Below are 19,166 nucleotides of genomic sequence, written 5' to 3'. Positions count from 1 at the left end.
AGTTAGTGCATTGTTGTTGTTTTTGATGTAGGCGTGGGTAGTGTTTGAGCCATTGTGTCTTAGTGACTGGGTGAAAGTGTGACTGTGTTCCAGGTGCCAGTTGTAGGTTACAGGGTGTTGTGGTCTACCGTAGCCAAGCAGGAAGCTGCTTTGTGGGATCATCTCTCTGTCTTCCTCACACGGCTCCTTTTGCAGAGCAGTAGGGATTTTAGGTTCTACAGAATCATTGGGACATAACTTTGTTAAATGTGAGTATGATCATAATCATGTTTTACGACTTCGTAAAATCACATTCCATACTAAAAACCATTAGACTCTCAAATGATTTTTTGCAATTTACCTTAGGCCCATATGTAATTCTTTTTACCGTTTATAATATGGTATTACACATTGGGACATAGTTGTATCAAAAGTGACAATACTTGCTAAAGCAGCATGTTGAAGATATTTTGAGCTGTGGCCTCACTCATAACTCAACCCAGAGAAATTACAGAGGTACCAGATAGAGACAGCCCCCGGTGTAACGGAAGATAAACCAATCATACACACTTCCTCCTCATAGACATAGAGACAGACAGACCTACTGAGAAGGTGACATTTTGAAGACTTTTTGGAAACATACAGGGGACAGGATTCCATATTAAGGTATGTTTTTATTTTTGAACTCCTATTCTGAAGAGTTGATAGAGACACTTAATTAAAGAGTTGGCATCACTTGCATAAGAAAGGTTTACAATTTAAAAGGTTTGTTGGAGCCTAAGGATCTGTAGAATTACACAAAACAACATAATTGTGTAAAGGTGTTTTTTGTGATATGTCTCAATTGAGTAAATAAAGATGTATGTGTCTTTCTATTGTGATACAAAATAGAAGTTTGAGTAAAATTAAAATGGCTGACTAGGGACAGAAATGGTGTCTCCTACAATGGCAGTGTATGAAATGATACACCAGTTTAATTTCCCCAGGAGAATCGAGAGAAGAGTAAGTAGAATGAAGTGGACCATACTCTTGGCTCATCTGTTGGTGATTTGGACCATAACTGGTACGTTTTGGGAGAATATCTATGAAAAAAAATAAAATATTGACAGACTGCATTAAAAAAATGTCAGAAATGATTCAACACGGCAGTTTTTTTCTGATCACTTTTTATTATTATTCCTGACTCGATTAATCAGATGGATGACATTTAAAAAGTACAAGATCACTGATGTCAAGGTCACAAATGCTTTCGGATCTTTTTACTGTGACCCTAACTGATGCTTCCCCCATTCTTTTTACAGTAGCTGAAGATTCAGTCTCAAGTAAGTGACCAGATTTAATCCAGGTCCTGTTTCGATCTAACTATGAATCTTAGGGCATTATCTGGGCATAGATCAGGTTTTCTCCTCGTTTTTATTTAATATTCAAAACTATCTAACCGAACTACTAAAACCCACCATAAGTATTGGCATCCTTGATAGAGATGAGCAGAAAATACTGTATAAAATAAATAATACAAAAACTGAGCTATATTATATGAAAAAAAAATATGTGCAAGTTATATTAATTTATACTAATGCAATTGCTCAGAAAAAAAAATGATTTTGTCATCTGACTGTAGCACCGCCTGGAGTTTGATACATGACGTTGGCATTTAGATTGGAACCGGTGCTATGGTCAGATTGCATGAAAATTGAGCTCTTCGGCCACGGACATCAGTGGTGGGTTTGGTGTTGAAAAACAGAAGCATATGCAGAAAAGTATCTCATACCTCCTGTAAAACATGGTGGTGGATCTTTTGATGTTATGGGGCTATTTTGCTTCTACTGGTCCTGGGGCCCTTGTTAAGGTCAAAAGCATCAAGTAACAGGACATTGTAGACAAAAACCTGGTTGCCAGGATCTTCTAGCAAGACTAAAAAAACAAGCACTAATCAAAAATCCACAAAGAAATGGTTAATTGACCACAGAATCAGCATTTTGCAATGGCCCTCTTAGGCTCTGGACTTGAACTCCATTTTAAACCTGTAGTTTGAATTGAAAAGGGCCGTCCATAAGAGCAGACGAAGGATATCAAGGATCTGGAAAGATTCTGTGTGGAGGAATGGTCTAAGATCAAATCAAATGGTATTTGTCTAATGCTTCGTAAACAACAGGTGTAGACTAACAGCGAAATGCTTTCTTACGAGCCCTTCCCAACAATGCAGAGAGAAAGAATAACACAAGGAATAATTACACAATGAGTAACGATAACTTGGCTATATACGGGGTACCAGTACTGAGTCAATGATTTAATTTTTTAAAATTTTACCTTTATTTAACCAGGCAAGTCAGTTAAGAACACATTCTTATTTTCAATGACGGCCTGGGAACAGTGGGTTAACTGCCTGTTCAGGGTCAGAACGACAGATTTGTACCTTGTCAGTTCGGGGGTTTGAACTTGCAACCTTCCGGTTACTAGTCCAACGCTATAACCACTAGGCTACCCTGCCGCTGGCTATATATACGGGGTACCAGTACTGAGTCAATGATAACTTGGCTATATATATACGGGGTACCAGTACTGAGTCAATGATAACTTGGCTATATATATACGGGGTACCAGTACTGAGTCAATGATAACTTGGCTATATATATACGGGGTACCAGTACTGAGTCAATGATAACTTGGCTATATATACGGGGTACCAGTACCGAGTCAATGATAACTTGGCTATATATACGGGGTACCATTACTGAGTCAATGATAACTTGGCTATATATACGGGGTTCCAGTACTGAGTCAATGATAACTTGGCTATATATATACGGGGTACCAGTACCGAGTCAATGATAACTTGGCTATATATATACGGGGTACCAGTACTGAGTCAATGATAACTTGGCTATATATACGGGGTACCATTACTGAGTCAATGATAACTTGGCTATATATACGGGGTTCCAGTACTGAGTCAATGATAACTTGGCTATATATACGGGGTACCAGTACTAGGTCAATGATAACTTTGCTATATATACGGGGTACCAGTACCGAGTCGATGTGCAGGGGTACGAGGTAATTGAGGAAGATAAGTACACATAGGTAGGGATAAAGTGACTAGGCAACAGGATAGATAATAAGCAGGAACAGCAGCGCATGTGATGAGTCAAAAGTGTGGATCGACGTGTCGGACACGTCAATCCACAGCATCCCAAATATGTGAGGCTGGTTCAACATACTGCCAAATTCTCTAAAACATTGTTGGAGGTGGCTTATGGTAGAGAAATAAACATGAAATTCTCTGGCAACAGCTCTGGTGGTCAGCATGCCAATTGCTCGCTCCCTCAACTTGAGACATCTGTGGCATTGTGTTGTGTGACAAAACTTCACATTTTAGAGTGGCCTTTTACTGCCCCCAACAAAAGGTGCACCTGTGTTATGATCATGCTGTTGAATCGGCTTCTTGATATGCCACACCTGTCAGGTGGATGAATTATCTTGGCAAAGGAGAAATGCTCACTAACAGGGATGTGCACAACATTTAAGATAAATAAGCTTGTGCGTATGGAACATTTCTGGGATCTTTTATTACAGCCCATTAAACATGGGACCAACACTTTCAATGTTGCGTTTATATTTTTGTTCAGTGTTTTTAGCTGTCTTATGGCTTAGGGGTAAAAGCTGTCCTGTTAGTTCCGGACCTGGTCCATCGGTACCACTTGCCGTGCGGTGGCAGAGAGAATAGTCTATGACTAGAGTGACTGGAATCTTTGAGAATTTTTAGGGTCTTTCTCTGACACCGCCTGGTACAGAGGTCCCGGATGGCAGGGAGCTCGGCCCCAGTGATGTACTGGGCTGTACACACTACCCTCTGTAGCGCTTTTCGGTCAGATGCAAGCAGTTGCCATACCAAGCCGTGATGCAGCCAGTCAAGATGCTCTCAATGATCAAACTTTTTTTAGGATCTGAGGGCCCATGCCAAATCTTTTCAGAGGGGGAAGAGGCGTTGTCGTGCCCTCTTCACGACTCTGTTTGTGTGTGGACCATGATAATTCCTTAGTGATGTGGACACCAAGCAATTTGAATCTCTCGACCTGCTCCACTATACCCCCATCTATTTGGATGGGGGCTTGCTTGGCCCTCCGTTTCCTATAGTTCAGAATCAGCTCCTTTTTTCTTGCTGATGCTTAAGGGAGATTGTTGTCCTGACACCACACTGCCAGGTCTCTGATCTGCCAACATGTTTTCCAATCTCATAAAACATTTTATAAAAAGGCTGTGTAATTATCCTCGCAAGGGGAGGGTGCTAGATTATTGAAAAAGGGAGTGCCAATAATTTTTACCCTTATCTTTTTAATATTTTTTTGTATTACTTGTTAAACAAAATCTCTTTCTCTGAGCAATTGTATTAGTTGTATTAATTGTATTCATATTAAATAATCATAAATATTTGAGCATACAGTATAGCTTATTTATTTCATACAGTCTTTTTTGTTTATCTTTATCAAGGGTGCCAATAATTATAGACCTGACTGTATGTCTACCTAATATGCATTTACTTAAATAACAGAAACAGAGCATGAGGAAAAAGTAGATGGAGAGAAACACAAATATCCCGAAAGGGCTTATCAATCTATCTTATCTAATGCTGGTGTGTTTATTTCTTTAGAACTTGAAATAAAAGTGAAAGAATCCTCGGACAAGACCGAATTTTCATGTCCTAAAGGTTTCAATTTTCAATATACTAATGAGACTACTCAAACACTGGAATACAAGGATGAGAACACAAATGAGTATGTATGCGAGAAAGCCACAGTTCCTGTCTCAGACGAAAACCAGGTCAAAGACCAGGTCAAAATCTATGTGAAATTTCGGAGTAAGTACAGTACTGCCATTAACCCTCAATGTATAATTATACCTCACAATAATATAAGTCAATGTTTTGTTTTGTGTGTATGCCATGTTAACACACATCATTATAACGTACGTGTATGTGTGGCGTGTGTGTGTGTGTGCTCCCAGCCTGTGATAACTGCGTCGAGCTGGATACAACTGCGGCTGTAGGGATGGTTGTGGGAGACCTGGTGGCCACTGTCCTGATTGGAGTAGCTGTCTACAGCATCGCCTCACAGCCCAAAGCAACACTGATCACCGGCAAGAAAAGTGAGTGACCACTGAGGATATGTGAACTTGAAATTCGAATGATACCTGACGAGCTCTTACTTTGAACGTTGCGCATAGAATGGAGAAAACTCAGAAATGAACACTTCTGATTGAGATATTCTTAAAAATGAAATATTTTAGAGTAAACATTCAACAATAATACACATGAAGACCATAATCAATAATGTAATGCAATATTTCATTTCTGTCTTTCACCCCAAGCTTCTAGCAAAATGGGGCTCATCAACAATGAGGCGAGTGCAAACGAAGACCTCACTGGCAACTATCAGGTAGGTGTTTCCTGGCTTCTTTGAGCCACGATCTTGACATGAACAAAATAACGAGTCAAAGTCATTAAGTTATAGCGACGGGTTGATCCATTTGTGTCTGTCTGATCTTTCGTTCTTTCGTTCTTTCTTTCTTTCTTTCTTTCTTTCTTTCTTTCTTTATCTCACAGCTCCTGAATAAAAGGCGCATGGACAGATCTGAGTACAGCACTCTGCCAGAAAGGAGATAAAGAGAAAGATAAAATGTAGAGCACACTCCTTAAGCTCCGTTCGAAGATCCGTTTTGGATTGAAACATAGTGAATAAAGAGGTGAATTGGGAGTTTTAATGTTGTGCGGGCCATCTTGTTCTTTACTAGTATTATTTATCAGCCCGGTACCTATGTTGTTTTAGTGTTGTGCGTATGACCACACATTTGTCTGCAAATAAAATGTTCTCAGTGCTACATTACTCTTACAAACCACAAAATAATTGTTGTAATGCATTGAGTGAAGGCAGAAATCCATGACAAGTCCCTCAACTGTCCATTTGATGTACAGAGTCATTGACTGTTTGCTTTGTTGCTTTGTTTACTTTGAGCTACTGCTTTGCACGAGCTAAGATTTCCTTTTGGTACCATAAATTGTATTTGTCCAACTTCACACGTTTGTTGACTTCCCCAATTTTTATATAGAGAATTTGTTTGGCATGATGCCTCATAAAGTTAATATTACTGAATATAGACATATATACATTTTCCTTTTATTTATATTTGTTTTCATTTAGGCTGTTTTGTCATTCCATGACGTAACATAATTTGTTATTTGCTTTTATAGTCCTAGCTGACCTTTTTTCAACCTGTGTACAGAAAATGTTTGACGAATTCAGGTGTACCATGGGGAGTGGAGGTTTGTTGTGAATTCAGGTGTACTATGGGGAGTGGAGGTTTGTTGTGAATTCAGGTGTACCATGGGGAGTGGAGGTTTGTTATGAATTCAGGGGTACCATGGGAAGAGGAGATTTGTTATGAATTCAGGTGTACCATGGGGAGAGGAGGTTTGTTATGAATTCAGGTGTACCATGGGGAGTGGAGGTTTGTTATGAATTCAGGTGTACCATGGGGAGTGGAGGTTTGTTATGAATTCAGGTGTACCATGGGAAGAGGAGATTTGTTGTGAATTCAGGTGTACTATGGGGAGCGGAGGTTTGTTATGAATTCAGGTGTACTATGGGGAGAGGAGGTTTGTTGTGAATTCAGGTGTACCATGGGGAGTGGAGGTTTGTTGTGAATTCAGGTGTACTATGGGGAGTGGAGGTTTGTTGTGAATTCAGGTGTACCATGGGGAGTGGAGGTTTGTTGTGAATTCAGGGGTACCATGGGGAGAGGAGATTTGTTGTGAATTCAGGTGTACCATGATGAGCTGAGGTTTGTTTTGAATTCAGGTGTACCATGGGGAGTGGAGGTTTGTTGTGAATTCAGGTGTATCATGGGGAGAGGAGGTTTGTTATGAATTCAGTGGTACCACGGGGAGAGGAGGTTTGTTATGAATTCAGTGGTACCATGGGGAGAGGAGGTTTGTTATGAACTCAGGTGTACCATGGGGAGAGGAGGTTTGTTGTGAATTCAGGTGTACCATGGGGAGAGGAGGTTTGTTATGAATTCAGTGGTACCATGGGGAGAGGAGGTTTGTTATGAACTCAGGTGTACCATGGGGAGAGGAGGTTTGTTATGAACTCAGGTGTACCATGGGGAGAGGAGGTTTGTTATGAATTCAGGTGTATCATGGGGGAGAGGAGGTTTGTTATGAACTCAGGTGTACCATGGGGAGAGGAGGTTTGTTGTGAATTCAGTGGTACCATGGGGAGTGGAGGTTTGTTGTGAATTCAGGTGTACCATGGGGAGAGGAGGTTTGTTGTGAATTCAGGTGTACCATGGGGAGAGGAGGTTTGTTATGAACTCAGGTGTACCATGGGGAGAGGAGGTTTGTTATGAACTCAGGTGTACCATGGGGAGAGGAGGTTTGTTATGAATTCAGGTGTACCATGGGGAAGGAGGTTTGTTATGAATTCAGGTGTATCATGGGGGAGAGGAGGTTTGTTATGAACTCAGGTGTACCATGGGGAGAGGAGGTTTGTTGTGAATTCAGTGGTACCATGGGGAGTGGAGGTTTGTTGTGAATTCAGGTGTATCATGGGGGAGAGGAGGTTTGTTATGAACTCAGGTGTACCATGGGGAGAGGAGGTTTGTTGTGAATTCAGGTGTACCATGGGGAGAGGAGGTTTGTTATGAATTCAGGTGTACCATGGGGAAGGAGGTTTGTTATGAATTCCAAAGCTCTCACTCATCACTGTACCCTCTATATGAGAGTGGGCTGGCCTTCCTTAGCTCTTCCGAGACATAGTCATTGGTTACATCTTCATTGATCAGGCCATACTGAGACAGCTCCCGTTTTACCTTTGTACCTACATTGTCCAGCAGACAAATGACAACAATTGGCTACGCTCACAGGACTGTATCTTGTTGACTGTGCCCGTACAGAGTTTGGTATAGAAATATTAAAAAGCATTCCAGTTTTCTTGCCCTTCCACTTGGAACAAGATACACAAGGACATTAAATTGCAGGAGCTCTTGTCCTTGAATTAGTTTAAGGCTAGGGTCAAATCTATGGTGGACAATAAAGTGTGTGTGTGCTTCTTTTTTGGCCAGGTCTCTCTTGGAAAATAGTTTTTTAATCTCAACGAGACTAACCTGGTGAAAAGAATACAAATGACATAAATAATGAAATGCAAATTAAACGGAAAGTTGGTCACAAAATACATGTTCACTGATTGTGACTTGTTCTTTCTGGTTTCATCCTACTTTTTATGAGATCTTTAAGTGAGTCAGTAATTTTTTTCGATCTGACTATTCCACTTATTTACTACCACACAGAGAGCAGCTTTAGTGGAGGGTTTGCTCTACAGGAAGCCCGAATGTGTCAGATATTCTAATGGAACAGAGCACATGATATATGAGATGCTTTTCGAGGGTGGTTATGGGGGTTTACGTCTGCTAGTCTACAAAGTGCGGTTTCCTAACGGAGCTTGGAGAGGAGATCAAACGGAAAGAGCTCAAACAACACAGAGCTCACAGTGTACACAACCAACACCCACATATCCATGTTCACATCACATCACACACACACACACACACACACACACACACACACACACACACACACACACACACACACACACACACACACACACACACACAGACACACACACACACATACAGACAAACACACAGACCTACACACGCACACAAATCAACCACACTTGCAAACAGACACATTTAACACATCACTCAAATTCTCCAAATGAACCACAATATCATTCACTCCGGTGTTCCAGGTGTGCACACTCCATGTTCTTGGTCTTCCCTCTGGACAATAATTAGATTCATCAGCTGTGCAAGTGCAGGGCTTGATTGATCTATCCAGTCACTCATTGATACAAAATGGTAGGAAGCAACTATAGACACCTACACTTGAATGTCGTAAGAAGGTCTTTATTCTTGTCAAAAGATTTTTTGAAATACATCCAGTAGATATTATTTTCACTACATTCTTGCAACACAAAGTTAGTGTAAGGCAAAAAAGAAAGAAGATGTTTTCTTTCCACTGATGCGGGTAAGTCAAGTCTGCCTACACTCATATGTGACGTGTTTCCGATGAGATCCTCATGATTAGCAACAGAGAGACCTGGCCAATCATCCACCATCATTTCCAGTAAGCGTAAGGGGTGCAGGCATCTGCGGCTTAAGGCATGACAGCCGACTGAAGAAAAAGAACTGCAAACTAGCTAGACTCTTTAATCGCATGACACTACACTTCATAAAACAAACATTTCCTTTGTGTCATAGTGGCTCACAATGAAGTAGTTCTATTTTGGTTTCATCTGACCATATGAAATTCTACCAATCTTCTTCTGGATCATCCAAATGCTCTCTAGCAAACTTCAGACGGGCCTGGACATGTACTGGCTTAAGCAGGGGGACACGTCTGGCACTGCAGGATTTGAGTCCCCGGCGGTGTAGTGTGTTACTGATGGTAGGCATTGTTACTTTGGTCCCAGCTCTCTGCAGGTCATTCACTAGGTCCCCCCGTGTGGTTCTGGAATTTTTGCTCACCGTTCTTGTGATCATTTTGACCCCACGGGGTGAGATCTTGCGTGGAGCCCCAGATCGAGGGAGATTATCAGTGGTCTTGTATGTCTTCCATTTCCTAATAATTGCTCCCACAGTTGATTTCTTCAAACCAAGCTGCTTACCTATTGTAGATTCAGTCTTCCCAGCCTGGTGCAGGTCTGCAATTTTGTTTCTGGTGTCCTTTGACAGCTCTTTGGTCTTGGCCATAGTGGAGTTTGGAGTGTGACTGTTTGAGGTTGTGGACAGGTGTCTTTATACTGATAACAAGTTCAAACAGGTGCCATTAATACAGGTAACGAGTGGAGGAGAGAGGAGCCTCTTAAAGAAGAAGTTACAGGTCTGTGAGAGCCAGAAATCTTGCTTGTTTGTAGGTGACCAAATGTGAAGTATACCTATACCTATACCTAATTGTTGAAGTATACCTATGATGAAAATTACAGGCCTCTCTCATCTTTTTAAGTGGGAGAACTTGCACAATTGGTGGCTGACTAAATACTTTTTTGCCCCACTGTATATGTGCTAATAATCTAGCTGCACAAAACATTAAGAACACCTGCTCTTTCCATGTCATAGACTGACCAGGTGAATCCAGGTGAATGCTGTGATCCCTAATTGACTTCACTTGTTAAATCCACTTCAATCAGTGTAGTTGAAGGGAGACAGGTTAAAGAAGGATTTTTAAGCTTTGACATGGATTGAGACATGTGTGCCATTCAGAGGGTGAATGGGCAAGACAACAGTGTCCTGTGTGTATCAAGAATGGTCCAACACCCACAGAACATCCAGCCAACTTGACACTACTGTGGCAAGCCTTGGAGTCTACATCGGCCAGCATCCCTGTGGAACGCTTTCGACAACTTGTAGTCAGTAACCCAAAGAATTGAGGCTGTTCAAAGTGCAAAAGGGCGTTCAACTCAATATTAGGATGATGTTTTGTACACTCAGTGTATATACAGGCAGCATTAACATTGTGAGGAGGAAGAACTTGGCATCTGCAAGCATTGATACCATTTTACAACAGTTGATCTACACAGATATGTACAAGTTGTTTTTCAGTACAGCAAACATCTAAAAGTCGTTACAAAGATCTTCCTCCCTTTATGTCTCTATTTTCCAGAGCAACACTATGTTGATCACTATTATCGCTAGTTACAGTAATTCTGAACTATAGTTTTAACTAAATCATGATATCACACTTTTTACACATCAAGCTAAAATAAGAAGCTCTTTAAGTCTATGCTAAGAACTACAAAGCCTTCTCCCCTCCTATTTGATGGCAGGGTGAGCTGAGGCCTGCTGGTCCAGGGCATCAGAGGGGTCCTAGAGAACAGGTGTGGTCTGGTGAGAGGATAGTCTACCCAGTCCTGTGGGTAGCGTAGATATCTCTGCTGCAGGTTGCCACGCTGAGGGGCTGTCAGGGGGAAAATAAAGGCTTTAGGTGACTGCTGTAGCTATTTGTTGTTGTTAATTAAGTCAGATTCACAGGTCAGTTGAAGCCAGTTTGACAGACCAGCTTAAGTCAGAATCACAGATCAGTTTCCATTGCAACACCACTCTTTTTTATGCATCTTCACCAGAAGTATTGTGAATAGCTAGCCTAGACCTAGCCTAGATCTCCCTAACATGCTGACAGACATTGGCTAACCATGAGATGTGGAATGAAGAATAGGTAGGAGATACGGATGGAATAAAAGCACAAAATACAGATGGAGAGATGGACAAGAGGTGGTGGTCGGCAGCCTACCTCATAGTCAGGACTTGGCACCACTGGTGGTCCACGGCCTGCTGAGCGGTACGTCTCTAAGGTGAAAACCAAATATAAATTATTATTCATAAATAAACTATTCGCTGTACCGATAAGAAATGATCAATACTATGCCACAGAGGAATTTATATTTGTATGATGTGTGAAAACTTTGCTGTCGAGGAGTCCTGGGTATGGTCATATTAAATAGTTGAGAGCGCGCCCTATCACCAAATGCCACTGTTGGCTGATGGATAATCAGATGGTAACAGCGTTACGTTTTTGGGGTGCAGCAGGTCCAGACTTCTTCTGAGCCCAGCTATACACAATGAAGATGACCCCTCCTGTCACCAGCAGGTCCCCAACAATAGCCCCGGTAACCGCATCCAGCTCAACGCAGTTCTCACACACTGCAACACCAAAAACAATACAGATAGGGTTAGTAGTCAAATTGTGTTAAAACATGGGTGTATGAAAGGAAGAAGAAGATGAGTCAATGGGTGTATAGGTGTCAATAGGTGTATATATTTCCTTTGCTTTTATCACTCTTATCTAATGTAAATGAGGAGTCATCTTTTTTCGTTAATTCACCCCCCTGGACATGTCATAGTAACAATGCTTCTCAAGAAGGATTCACACCCTGAAACAAACAACAATTGACATTACCACATACTCTTTACATTTATTTCTTTAATGCATAAGAAAAAGTATTTACTTCACAGCTAACTTTTTTTTAAACTAACATTGAATTATTGAATTGACACCAAACAAGACATTCAACATTACAGTTTTTCTCAATCATGTACAAGCAGTTGTTTGTAACAATGTTGTCGATCTTCAAAACAGTCCACAAGACACAGAACTCTGTGGCCTGTTGGAAAACAGTCAATGTAGTTGCCTTCTCAAAACATATACAGTACATTTATCAAAACTACATTATACCGTCAAAATTGCAAATACATTTATCCAAAGAACACGACTGCCTGCAAAAAGATAGACACAACTATACATATCTCTTGATTCCAAGCAGACAAAACAGAAAGTTAGTCTGTCTTTAAAAAATCCCAGTAGATCAATACATTTTATTTGCAGTCACTTAATCATGATGATAAAACATTTGAGTACAACTATCCAAAAGTGCAGAATTATGGGGAACTATTCTCCTTTGACTCATATTTCTCCAAACAATTTCATACACAAAATATTATTCCTGATTTTTTTTTAAATGCACATTGTGTGCAGGATTCATTCATTGGTATCATCACAATCCAATTCCATGTATTCAATGCAAAGGTTATACTTTTGTAGACTTTTCATTGGGGCACTGAAACACAATCCACAATAGAAATATGGAAGGTTGAGGACAATGGAGGAACACACTTGACATGAATGTATAGGCGTAAATCCACATTAAAGCAAAGCTCTATAATGAAAGGACACAATGTTGGCTATGATGACTTAAGAGTAACCCAAGGTTATGTAAAAGTAACTCAACTTCATTGTCTGCAATATTGTGAAAAATCATAACAATTACACATAGATCTTTCCATATATTGTACATGGTATGACACTGATGTGAGACTTTTTGTGCAGTAGTAGTTACTGATTGCAGGAAACATTTATCTTCTGACGAAAACAATGTGTTAATATTCTTGAACTGAACACTAGACATTGAGTTTTGTATTCACTCATGACATTTTCATTTAAAGTTTTGCCAAAGGTGGTGTACGATATGCAAGTCAGGTACTAAGGCAATAAAACGATCAGAAGTTCTGTAAATCTATTTGAGCATTTGATCATTGATGTTCTGCTATGAATACGTTTCAACACAGATCCCAGAATTGCTTGTACACTGTAAATACCTTCAATATATAACTCAACCATGTCTTTTTTGTTTAATACAATCAATCTCTACATTGTAATACATGTAAATATAGGACAACTGATTCGAACAAAGAAGCCATAGAAACCATCTCAACCTGATTTTTGTCCCTGCACAGCAGTGATGGCGACCGTGAAGAAGATGAGCACACCACTCATGTTAACTCTGTTCATGTCTTCTCTGTCTCTCAAGGTAAGTCAAGTGTACTTTTGTCATTATGTTCTGTCTGAATGTAAGTGCTGGAGATCTACAGTACTTATGTGACTATAGTCTGAAAATGTTGTGTTTAGAAAAGTCAATAGTTCTCTCAAAGCCCGCTGTCTCTTTTGCCTCTCTCTCTCTCTCTCACTCTCTCTCTCACTCTCTCTCGCTCTCTCTCTCTCTCTCTCTCTCTGTCAGGAAGAGATTTTTTTCAAGATAAAGTTTTGATTGTTCTGCTGTTACACACCTCTTTCCGTCGGCTTTACACTGAATATAGGAATATAGTAATTTAGTAGTTAACGAAATGATTAAAATAATTATAAAAATTGAAGAGTATATTCATTATTTGATCTAACTTCAAATCGCATTTACTGCATTGTGTTTTTGAAGGTGTTTTTTATGTTGTGTAGTAATAGCAAACATTTTGACAAAATATATTTATATGTGTATACATATATAATGAGAAATACACTATGTACTATAAAGAAGGAACTGGGACCAGGGATATGGCGACTTAATATGGAAAGGCCACACCATAGGACAGTTGTGCCCTCTGCTGGATTCAGTCAGCGAACTACTGTAATGATGAGTACTCAGTACTGTAAATGAAAAGGTTGACAAATGCCATATACAGTAATAAATGAATACACATTTTTCTGTGATGTTCATAAATATTGTAGGCTACATTCCTAATTATTTGCTATATGACAATTGCGTTACTCTAGCTTTGATTTGTGAAATAAATAAATAAATGCAATGCATGACCTATAACCTACGCGGAATTGTATTGGCACAAATGTTGGTTACTTGGTTGGTGATTTGTTAATAACAGACTTATTTTAGCTGCATAGCTAGTAACAATGTAAACCATACCAGGAGGCCATCAAAACATTAAATATAGGGCCTATTCATTACTATTTCAAATGTCAGCATTAAAATCCAAACATTTGCAACGAATGGCAGTTAAAGGGAAAGGGAGGTATGATGAGGATGTGGAGACTATAGGTAGACATCATAGTGGGTCTACAGTGCATTCGGAAAGTATTTAGACCCCTTGACTTTTTCCACATTTTGTTACGTTTTCCAGCCTTATTCTAAAACAAATATTTAAAAAATATTATCTCATCAATCTACACACAAATCCCCATAATGACAAGACAAAAACAGGTTTTTAGAAATGTTTGCAAATGCATATATATATATATATGTTTTTAAACTACCCGGTTACCTTTGCTATGAGACATGAAATTGAGCTCAGGTGCATCCTGTTTCCATTGATCATCCTTGAGATGTTTCTACAACTTGTTTGGAGTCCACCTGTGGTAAAAACCAAGCCCGAGGTCAAAGGAATTGTCCATAGAGCTCAGAGACAGGATTGTGTCAAGGCACAGATCTGGGGAAGGGTACCAAAAACTTTCTGCAGCATTGAAGGTTCCCGAAGACCACAGTGGCCTCCATCATTCTTAAATGGAAGAAGTTTGGAACCACCAAGACTATACCTAGAGATGGCTGCACAGCCAAACTGAGCAATCGGGGGAGAAGGGCCTTGGTCAGGGAGGTGACCAAGAACCTGATGGTCACTCTGACAGAGCTCCAGAGTTTCGCTGTGGGAGAACTGTTCAGAAGGACAACCATCTCTGCAGCACTCCACCAATCAGGCCTTTATGGTAGAGTGGCCAGACGGAAGGCACTCCACAGTAAAAGGCACATGACAACCCACTTGAAGTTTGCCAAAAGGCACCTAAGGACTTTTAGACCACGAGTCTGATGAAACCAAGACTGAACTCTTTGGCCTGAATGCCAAGTGTCACATCTGGAGGAAACCTGGCACCATCCCTACGGTGAAGCATGGTGGTGGCAGCATCATGCTGTGGGGATGTTTTTCAGCGGCAGGGACTGGGAGACTAGTCAGGATCGAGGGAAAGATGAATGGAGAAAAATACAGAGAGATCCTTGATGAAAACCTGTTCCAGAGCACCCAGGACCTCAGACTGGGGAAAAGGTTCACCTTCCAACAGGACAACAACCCACAGCCAAGACAACGCAGGAGTGGCTTCGGGACAAGTCCCTGAATGTCCTTGAGTGGCCCAGCCAGAGCCAGGGCTTGAACCTGATTGAACATCTCTGGAGAGACCTGAAAATACCTGTGCAGCGACGATCCCCAACCAACCTGAAAGAGCTTGAGAGGATCTGCAAAGAAGAATGGGAGAAAATCAGGTGAAACCCAAGAAGACTCGAGGCTGTAATCACTGCCAAAGGTACTTCAACAATGTACGGAGTAAATGGTCTGAATACTTCCAGTTGAAATCTGAAGTTTACATACACCTTAGCCAGTTTTTCACAATTCCTGAAATGTAAAAATTCCCTGTCTAAGGTCAGTTATGATCCCCACTTTATTTTGAGAATGTGAAATGTCAGAATAATAGTAGAGAGAATGATTTCTTTTAGCTTTTATTTCTTTCATCACATTCCCGGTGGGTCAGAAGATTACATACACTCAATTTGTATTTGGTAGAAGTGCCTTTAAGTTGTTTAACTTGAGTCAAATGTTTCGGGTAGCCTTCCACAATCTTCCCACAACAAGTCGGGTGAATTCTGGCCCATTCCTCCTGACAGAGCTGGTGTAACTGAATCAGGTTTGTAGGCCTCCCTGCTCGCACACGCTTTTTCAGGTCTGCCCACAAATTTTCTATATGATTGAGGTCGGGGCTTTGTGATGGCCACTTCAGTACCTTGACTTTGTTGTCCTTAAGCCATTTTGCCACAACTTTGGAAGTATGCTTGGGGTCGTTGTCCATTTGGAAGACCCATTTGCGACCAAGCTTTAACTTCCTGACTGATGTCTTGAGATGTTGCTTCAATATATCCACGTAATTTTCCTTTCACATGATGCCATCTATTTTGTGAAGTTCACCAGTCCCTCCTGCAGCAAAGCACCCCCACAACATGATGCTGCCACCCCCGTGCTTCATGGTTGGGATGGTGTTCTTCGGCTTGCAGGCCTTCCCCTTTTTCCTCAAAACATATCATCCTAACCAACCTGCCCTCCAAATACACCTCTGCTGTCTTCAATCACTGCCTCGTTGCCTGCGTCCATAATGGGTCTGCTGTCAAATGACCACCCCTCATCATTGTCAAACTCTCCCTAAAACACTTTAGCGAGCAGGTCTTTCTAATCGACCTGGCCCAGGTATCCTGGAAGGAGTAGAGGATGCCTGGTTATTCTTTAAAAGTGCTTTCCTCATCATCTTAAATAAGCATACCCCGTTCAAAAAATGTGGAACCAGGATCAGATATAGCCATTGGTTCACTCCAGACCTGACTGCACTTGCCCAACACAAAAACATCCTGTGGTGTACTGCATTAGCATCGAACAGCCCCCCCGATATGCAACTTTTCAGGGAAGTTCGGAACAATTATACACAGGCAGTTAGGAAAACAAAGGCTAGCTTTTGAAACAGAAACTTGCATCCTGTAGCACAAACTCCAAAAAGTTCTGGGGCACTATAAAGTCCATGGAGAATAAGAGCACCTACTCCCAGCTGCCCACTGCACTGAGGCTAGGAAACACTGTCACCACCGATAAATCTATGATAATTGAGAATTTCAATAAGCATTTTTCTACGGCTGGACGTGCTTTCCACCTGGCTACCCCTACCCCGGCCAACAGCCCTGCACCCCCCACAGCAACTTGCCCAAGCCTCCCCATTTCTCCTTCACCCAAATCCAGATAGCTGATGTTCTGAAAGAGCTGCAAAATCTGGACCCCTACAAATCAGCCAGAAAAACTGGACCCTCTCTTTCTAAAATGATCTGCTGAAATTGTTGCAACCCCTATTACTAGCCTGTTCAACCTCTCTTTCGTATCATCTCAACAGCCTTGGTTTCTCAAATGACTGCCCCGCCTGGTTCACCAACTACTTCTCAGACAGAGTTCAGTGTGTCAAATCGGAGGCCTGTTGTCCGGACCTCTGGCAGTCTCTATGTGGGTGCCACAGAGTTCAATCCTCGGGCCGAATCTTTTCTCTGTATACATCAATGATGTCGCTCTTGCTGCTGGTGATTCTCTGATCAACCTCTACGCAGACGACACCATTCTGCATACTTCTGGCCCTTCTTTGGACACTGTGTTAACTAACCTCCAGACGAGCTCCGAATGCCATACAACTCTCCTTCCGTGGCCTTCAACTGCTCTTAAATGCAAATCAAACTAAATGCATGCTCTTCAACCGATCGCTGCCCACACCTGCCCGCCCGTCGAGCATCACTACTCTGGACGGTTCTGACTTAGAATATGTGGACAACTACAAATACCTAGGTGTCTGGTTAGACTGTAAACTCTCCTTCCAGACTCACATTAAGCATCTCCAATCCAAAATTAAATCTAGAATCAGCTTCCTATTTCGTAACAAAGCATAAATAAACTTCAGTTAGTGCTAAATACGGCTGCTAGAATCCTGACTAGAACCCAAAAATTTGATCATATTACTCCAGTGCTAGCCTCCCTACACTGGCTTCCTGTCAAAGCAAGGGCTGATTTCAAGGTTTTACTGCTAACCTACAAAGCATTACATGGGCTTGCTCCTACCTATCTCTCTGATTTGGTTCTGCCGTACATACCTACACGTACGCTACGGTCACAAGACGCAGGCCTCCTAATTGTCCCTAGAATTTCTAAGCAAACAGCTGGAGGCAGGGCTTTCTCCTATAGAGCTCCATTTTTATGGAACGGTCTGCCTACCCATGTCAGAGACGCAGACTCGGTCTCAACCTTTAAGTCTTTACTGAAGACTCATCTCTTCAGTGGGTCATATGATTGAGTGTAGTCTGGCCCAGGAGTGGGAAGGTGAACGGAAAGGCTCTGGAGCAACGAACCACCCTTGCTGTTTCTGCCTGGCCGGTTCCCCTCTTTCCACTGGGATTCTCTGCCTCTAACCCTATTACAGGGGCTGAGTCACTGGCTTACTGGGGCTCTCTCATGCCGTCCCTGGAAGGGGTGCGTCACCTGAGTGGGTTGATTCACTGATGTGGTCATCCTGTCTGGGTTGGCACCCCCCCTTGGGTTGTGCCATGGCGGAGATCTTTGCGGGCTATACTCAGCTTTGTCTCAGGATGGTAAGTTGGTGGTTGAAGATATCCCTCTAGTGGTGTGGGGGCTGTGCTTTGGCAATGTGGATGGGGTTATATCCTTCATGTTTGGCCCTGTCCGGGGGTGTCCTCGGGTGGGGCCACAGTGTCTCCTGACCCCTCCTGTCTCAGCCTCCACTATTTATGCTGCAGTAGTTTATGTGTCGGGGGGCTGGGGTCAGTTTGTTATATCTGGAGTACTTCTCCTGTCCAATTCGGTGTCCTGTGTGAATCTAAGTGTGCGTTCTCTAATTCTCTCCTTCTCTCTCTCGGAGGACCTGAGCCCTAGGACCATGCCCCAGGACTACCTGACATGATGACTCCTTGCTGTCCCCAGTCCACCTGGCCGTGCTGCTGCTCCAGTTTCAACTGTTCTGCCTTATTATTATTCGACCATGCTGGTCCTTTATGAACATTTGAACATCTTGGCCATGTTCTGTTATAATCTCTTCCTTGGCACAGCCAGAAGAGGACTGGCCACCCTACATAGCCTGGTTCCTCTCTAGGTTTCTTCCTAGGTTTTGGTCTTTCTAGGGAGTTTTTCCTAACCACCGTGCTTCTACACCTGCATTGCTTGCTGTTTGGGGTTTTAGGCTGGGTTTCTGTACAGCACTTTGAGATATCAGCTGATGT

General features: G+C 41.8%; 2 protein-coding genes across 2 annotated transcripts; one reads left to right on the top strand and one right to left on the bottom strand.

The window, feature by feature from the left end:
- Positions 1-126: 126 nt before the first annotated feature.
- LOC135546211 (T-cell surface glycoprotein CD3 delta chain-like) lies at positions 127-6,052 on the top strand. The gene is made up of 8 exons (XM_064974443.1): positions 127-248; positions 563-645; positions 966-1,042; positions 1,281-1,301; positions 4,631-4,837; positions 4,984-5,124; positions 5,347-5,414; positions 5,582-6,052. The coding sequence occupies exons 3-8, from the start codon at positions 991-993 to the stop codon at positions 5,639-5,641; spliced, it is 549 nt and encodes a 182-aa protein (XP_064830515.1). The 5' UTR covers positions 127-248; positions 563-645; positions 966-990; the 3' UTR covers positions 5,642-6,052.
- A 3,691-nt stretch (positions 6,053-9,743) lies between these two features.
- LOC135546209 (T-cell surface glycoprotein CD3 epsilon chain-like) lies at positions 9,744-13,570 on the bottom strand. Its single transcript, XM_064974442.1, has 4 exons — positions 13,303-13,570; positions 11,602-11,733; positions 11,324-11,379; positions 9,744-10,990 (listed from the first exon to the last, which is right to left on the bottom strand). Exons 1-4 carry the CDS (start codon positions 13,376-13,378, stop codon positions 10,934-10,936), a joined length of 321 nt encoding a protein of 106 aa, XP_064830514.1. The 5' UTR covers positions 13,379-13,570; the 3' UTR covers positions 9,744-10,933.
- Between the last annotated feature and the right edge of the window lie 5,596 nt (positions 13,571-19,166).

This window comes from Oncorhynchus masou, chromosome 9 (assembly GCF_036934945.1).
Source record: "Oncorhynchus masou masou isolate Uvic2021 chromosome 9, UVic_Omas_1.1, whole genome shotgun sequence".
NCBI lineage: Eukaryota > Metazoa > Chordata > Actinopteri > Salmoniformes > Salmonidae > Oncorhynchus > Oncorhynchus masou.
The sequence above is the reverse complement of the archived record's forward strand: the minus strand, read 5'-3'. Positions and strand labels throughout refer to the sequence as shown.

Bases quoted from the DNA above. Each gene is read 5' to 3' on its own strand.
- LOC135546211 (XM_064974443.1), top strand. From the start codon at position 991: ATGAAGTGGACCATACTCTTGGCTCATCTGTTGGTGATTTGGACCATA. The intron at 4,838-4,983 runs GTAAGTACAGTA...GTGTGCTCCCAG, and splicing joins AATCTATGTGAAATTTCGGA to CCTGTGATAACTGCGTCGAG. The intron at 5,415-5,581 runs GTAGGTGTTTCC...TTTATCTCACAG, and splicing joins ACCTCACTGGCAACTATCAG to CTCCTGAATAAAAGGCGCAT.
- LOC135546209 (XM_064974442.1), bottom strand. From the start codon at position 13,378: ATGAACAGAGTTAACATGAGTGGTGTGCTCATCTTCTTCACGGTCGCC. The intron at 11,380-11,601 runs GTAACGCTGTTA...TTTTCACCTTAG, and splicing joins ACCTGCTGCACCCCAAAAAC to AGACGTACCGCTCAGCAGGC. The intron at 10,991-11,323 runs GTAGGCTGCCGA...TCCCCCTGACAG, and splicing joins TGCCAAGTCCTGACTATGAG to CCCCTCAGCGTGGCAACCTG.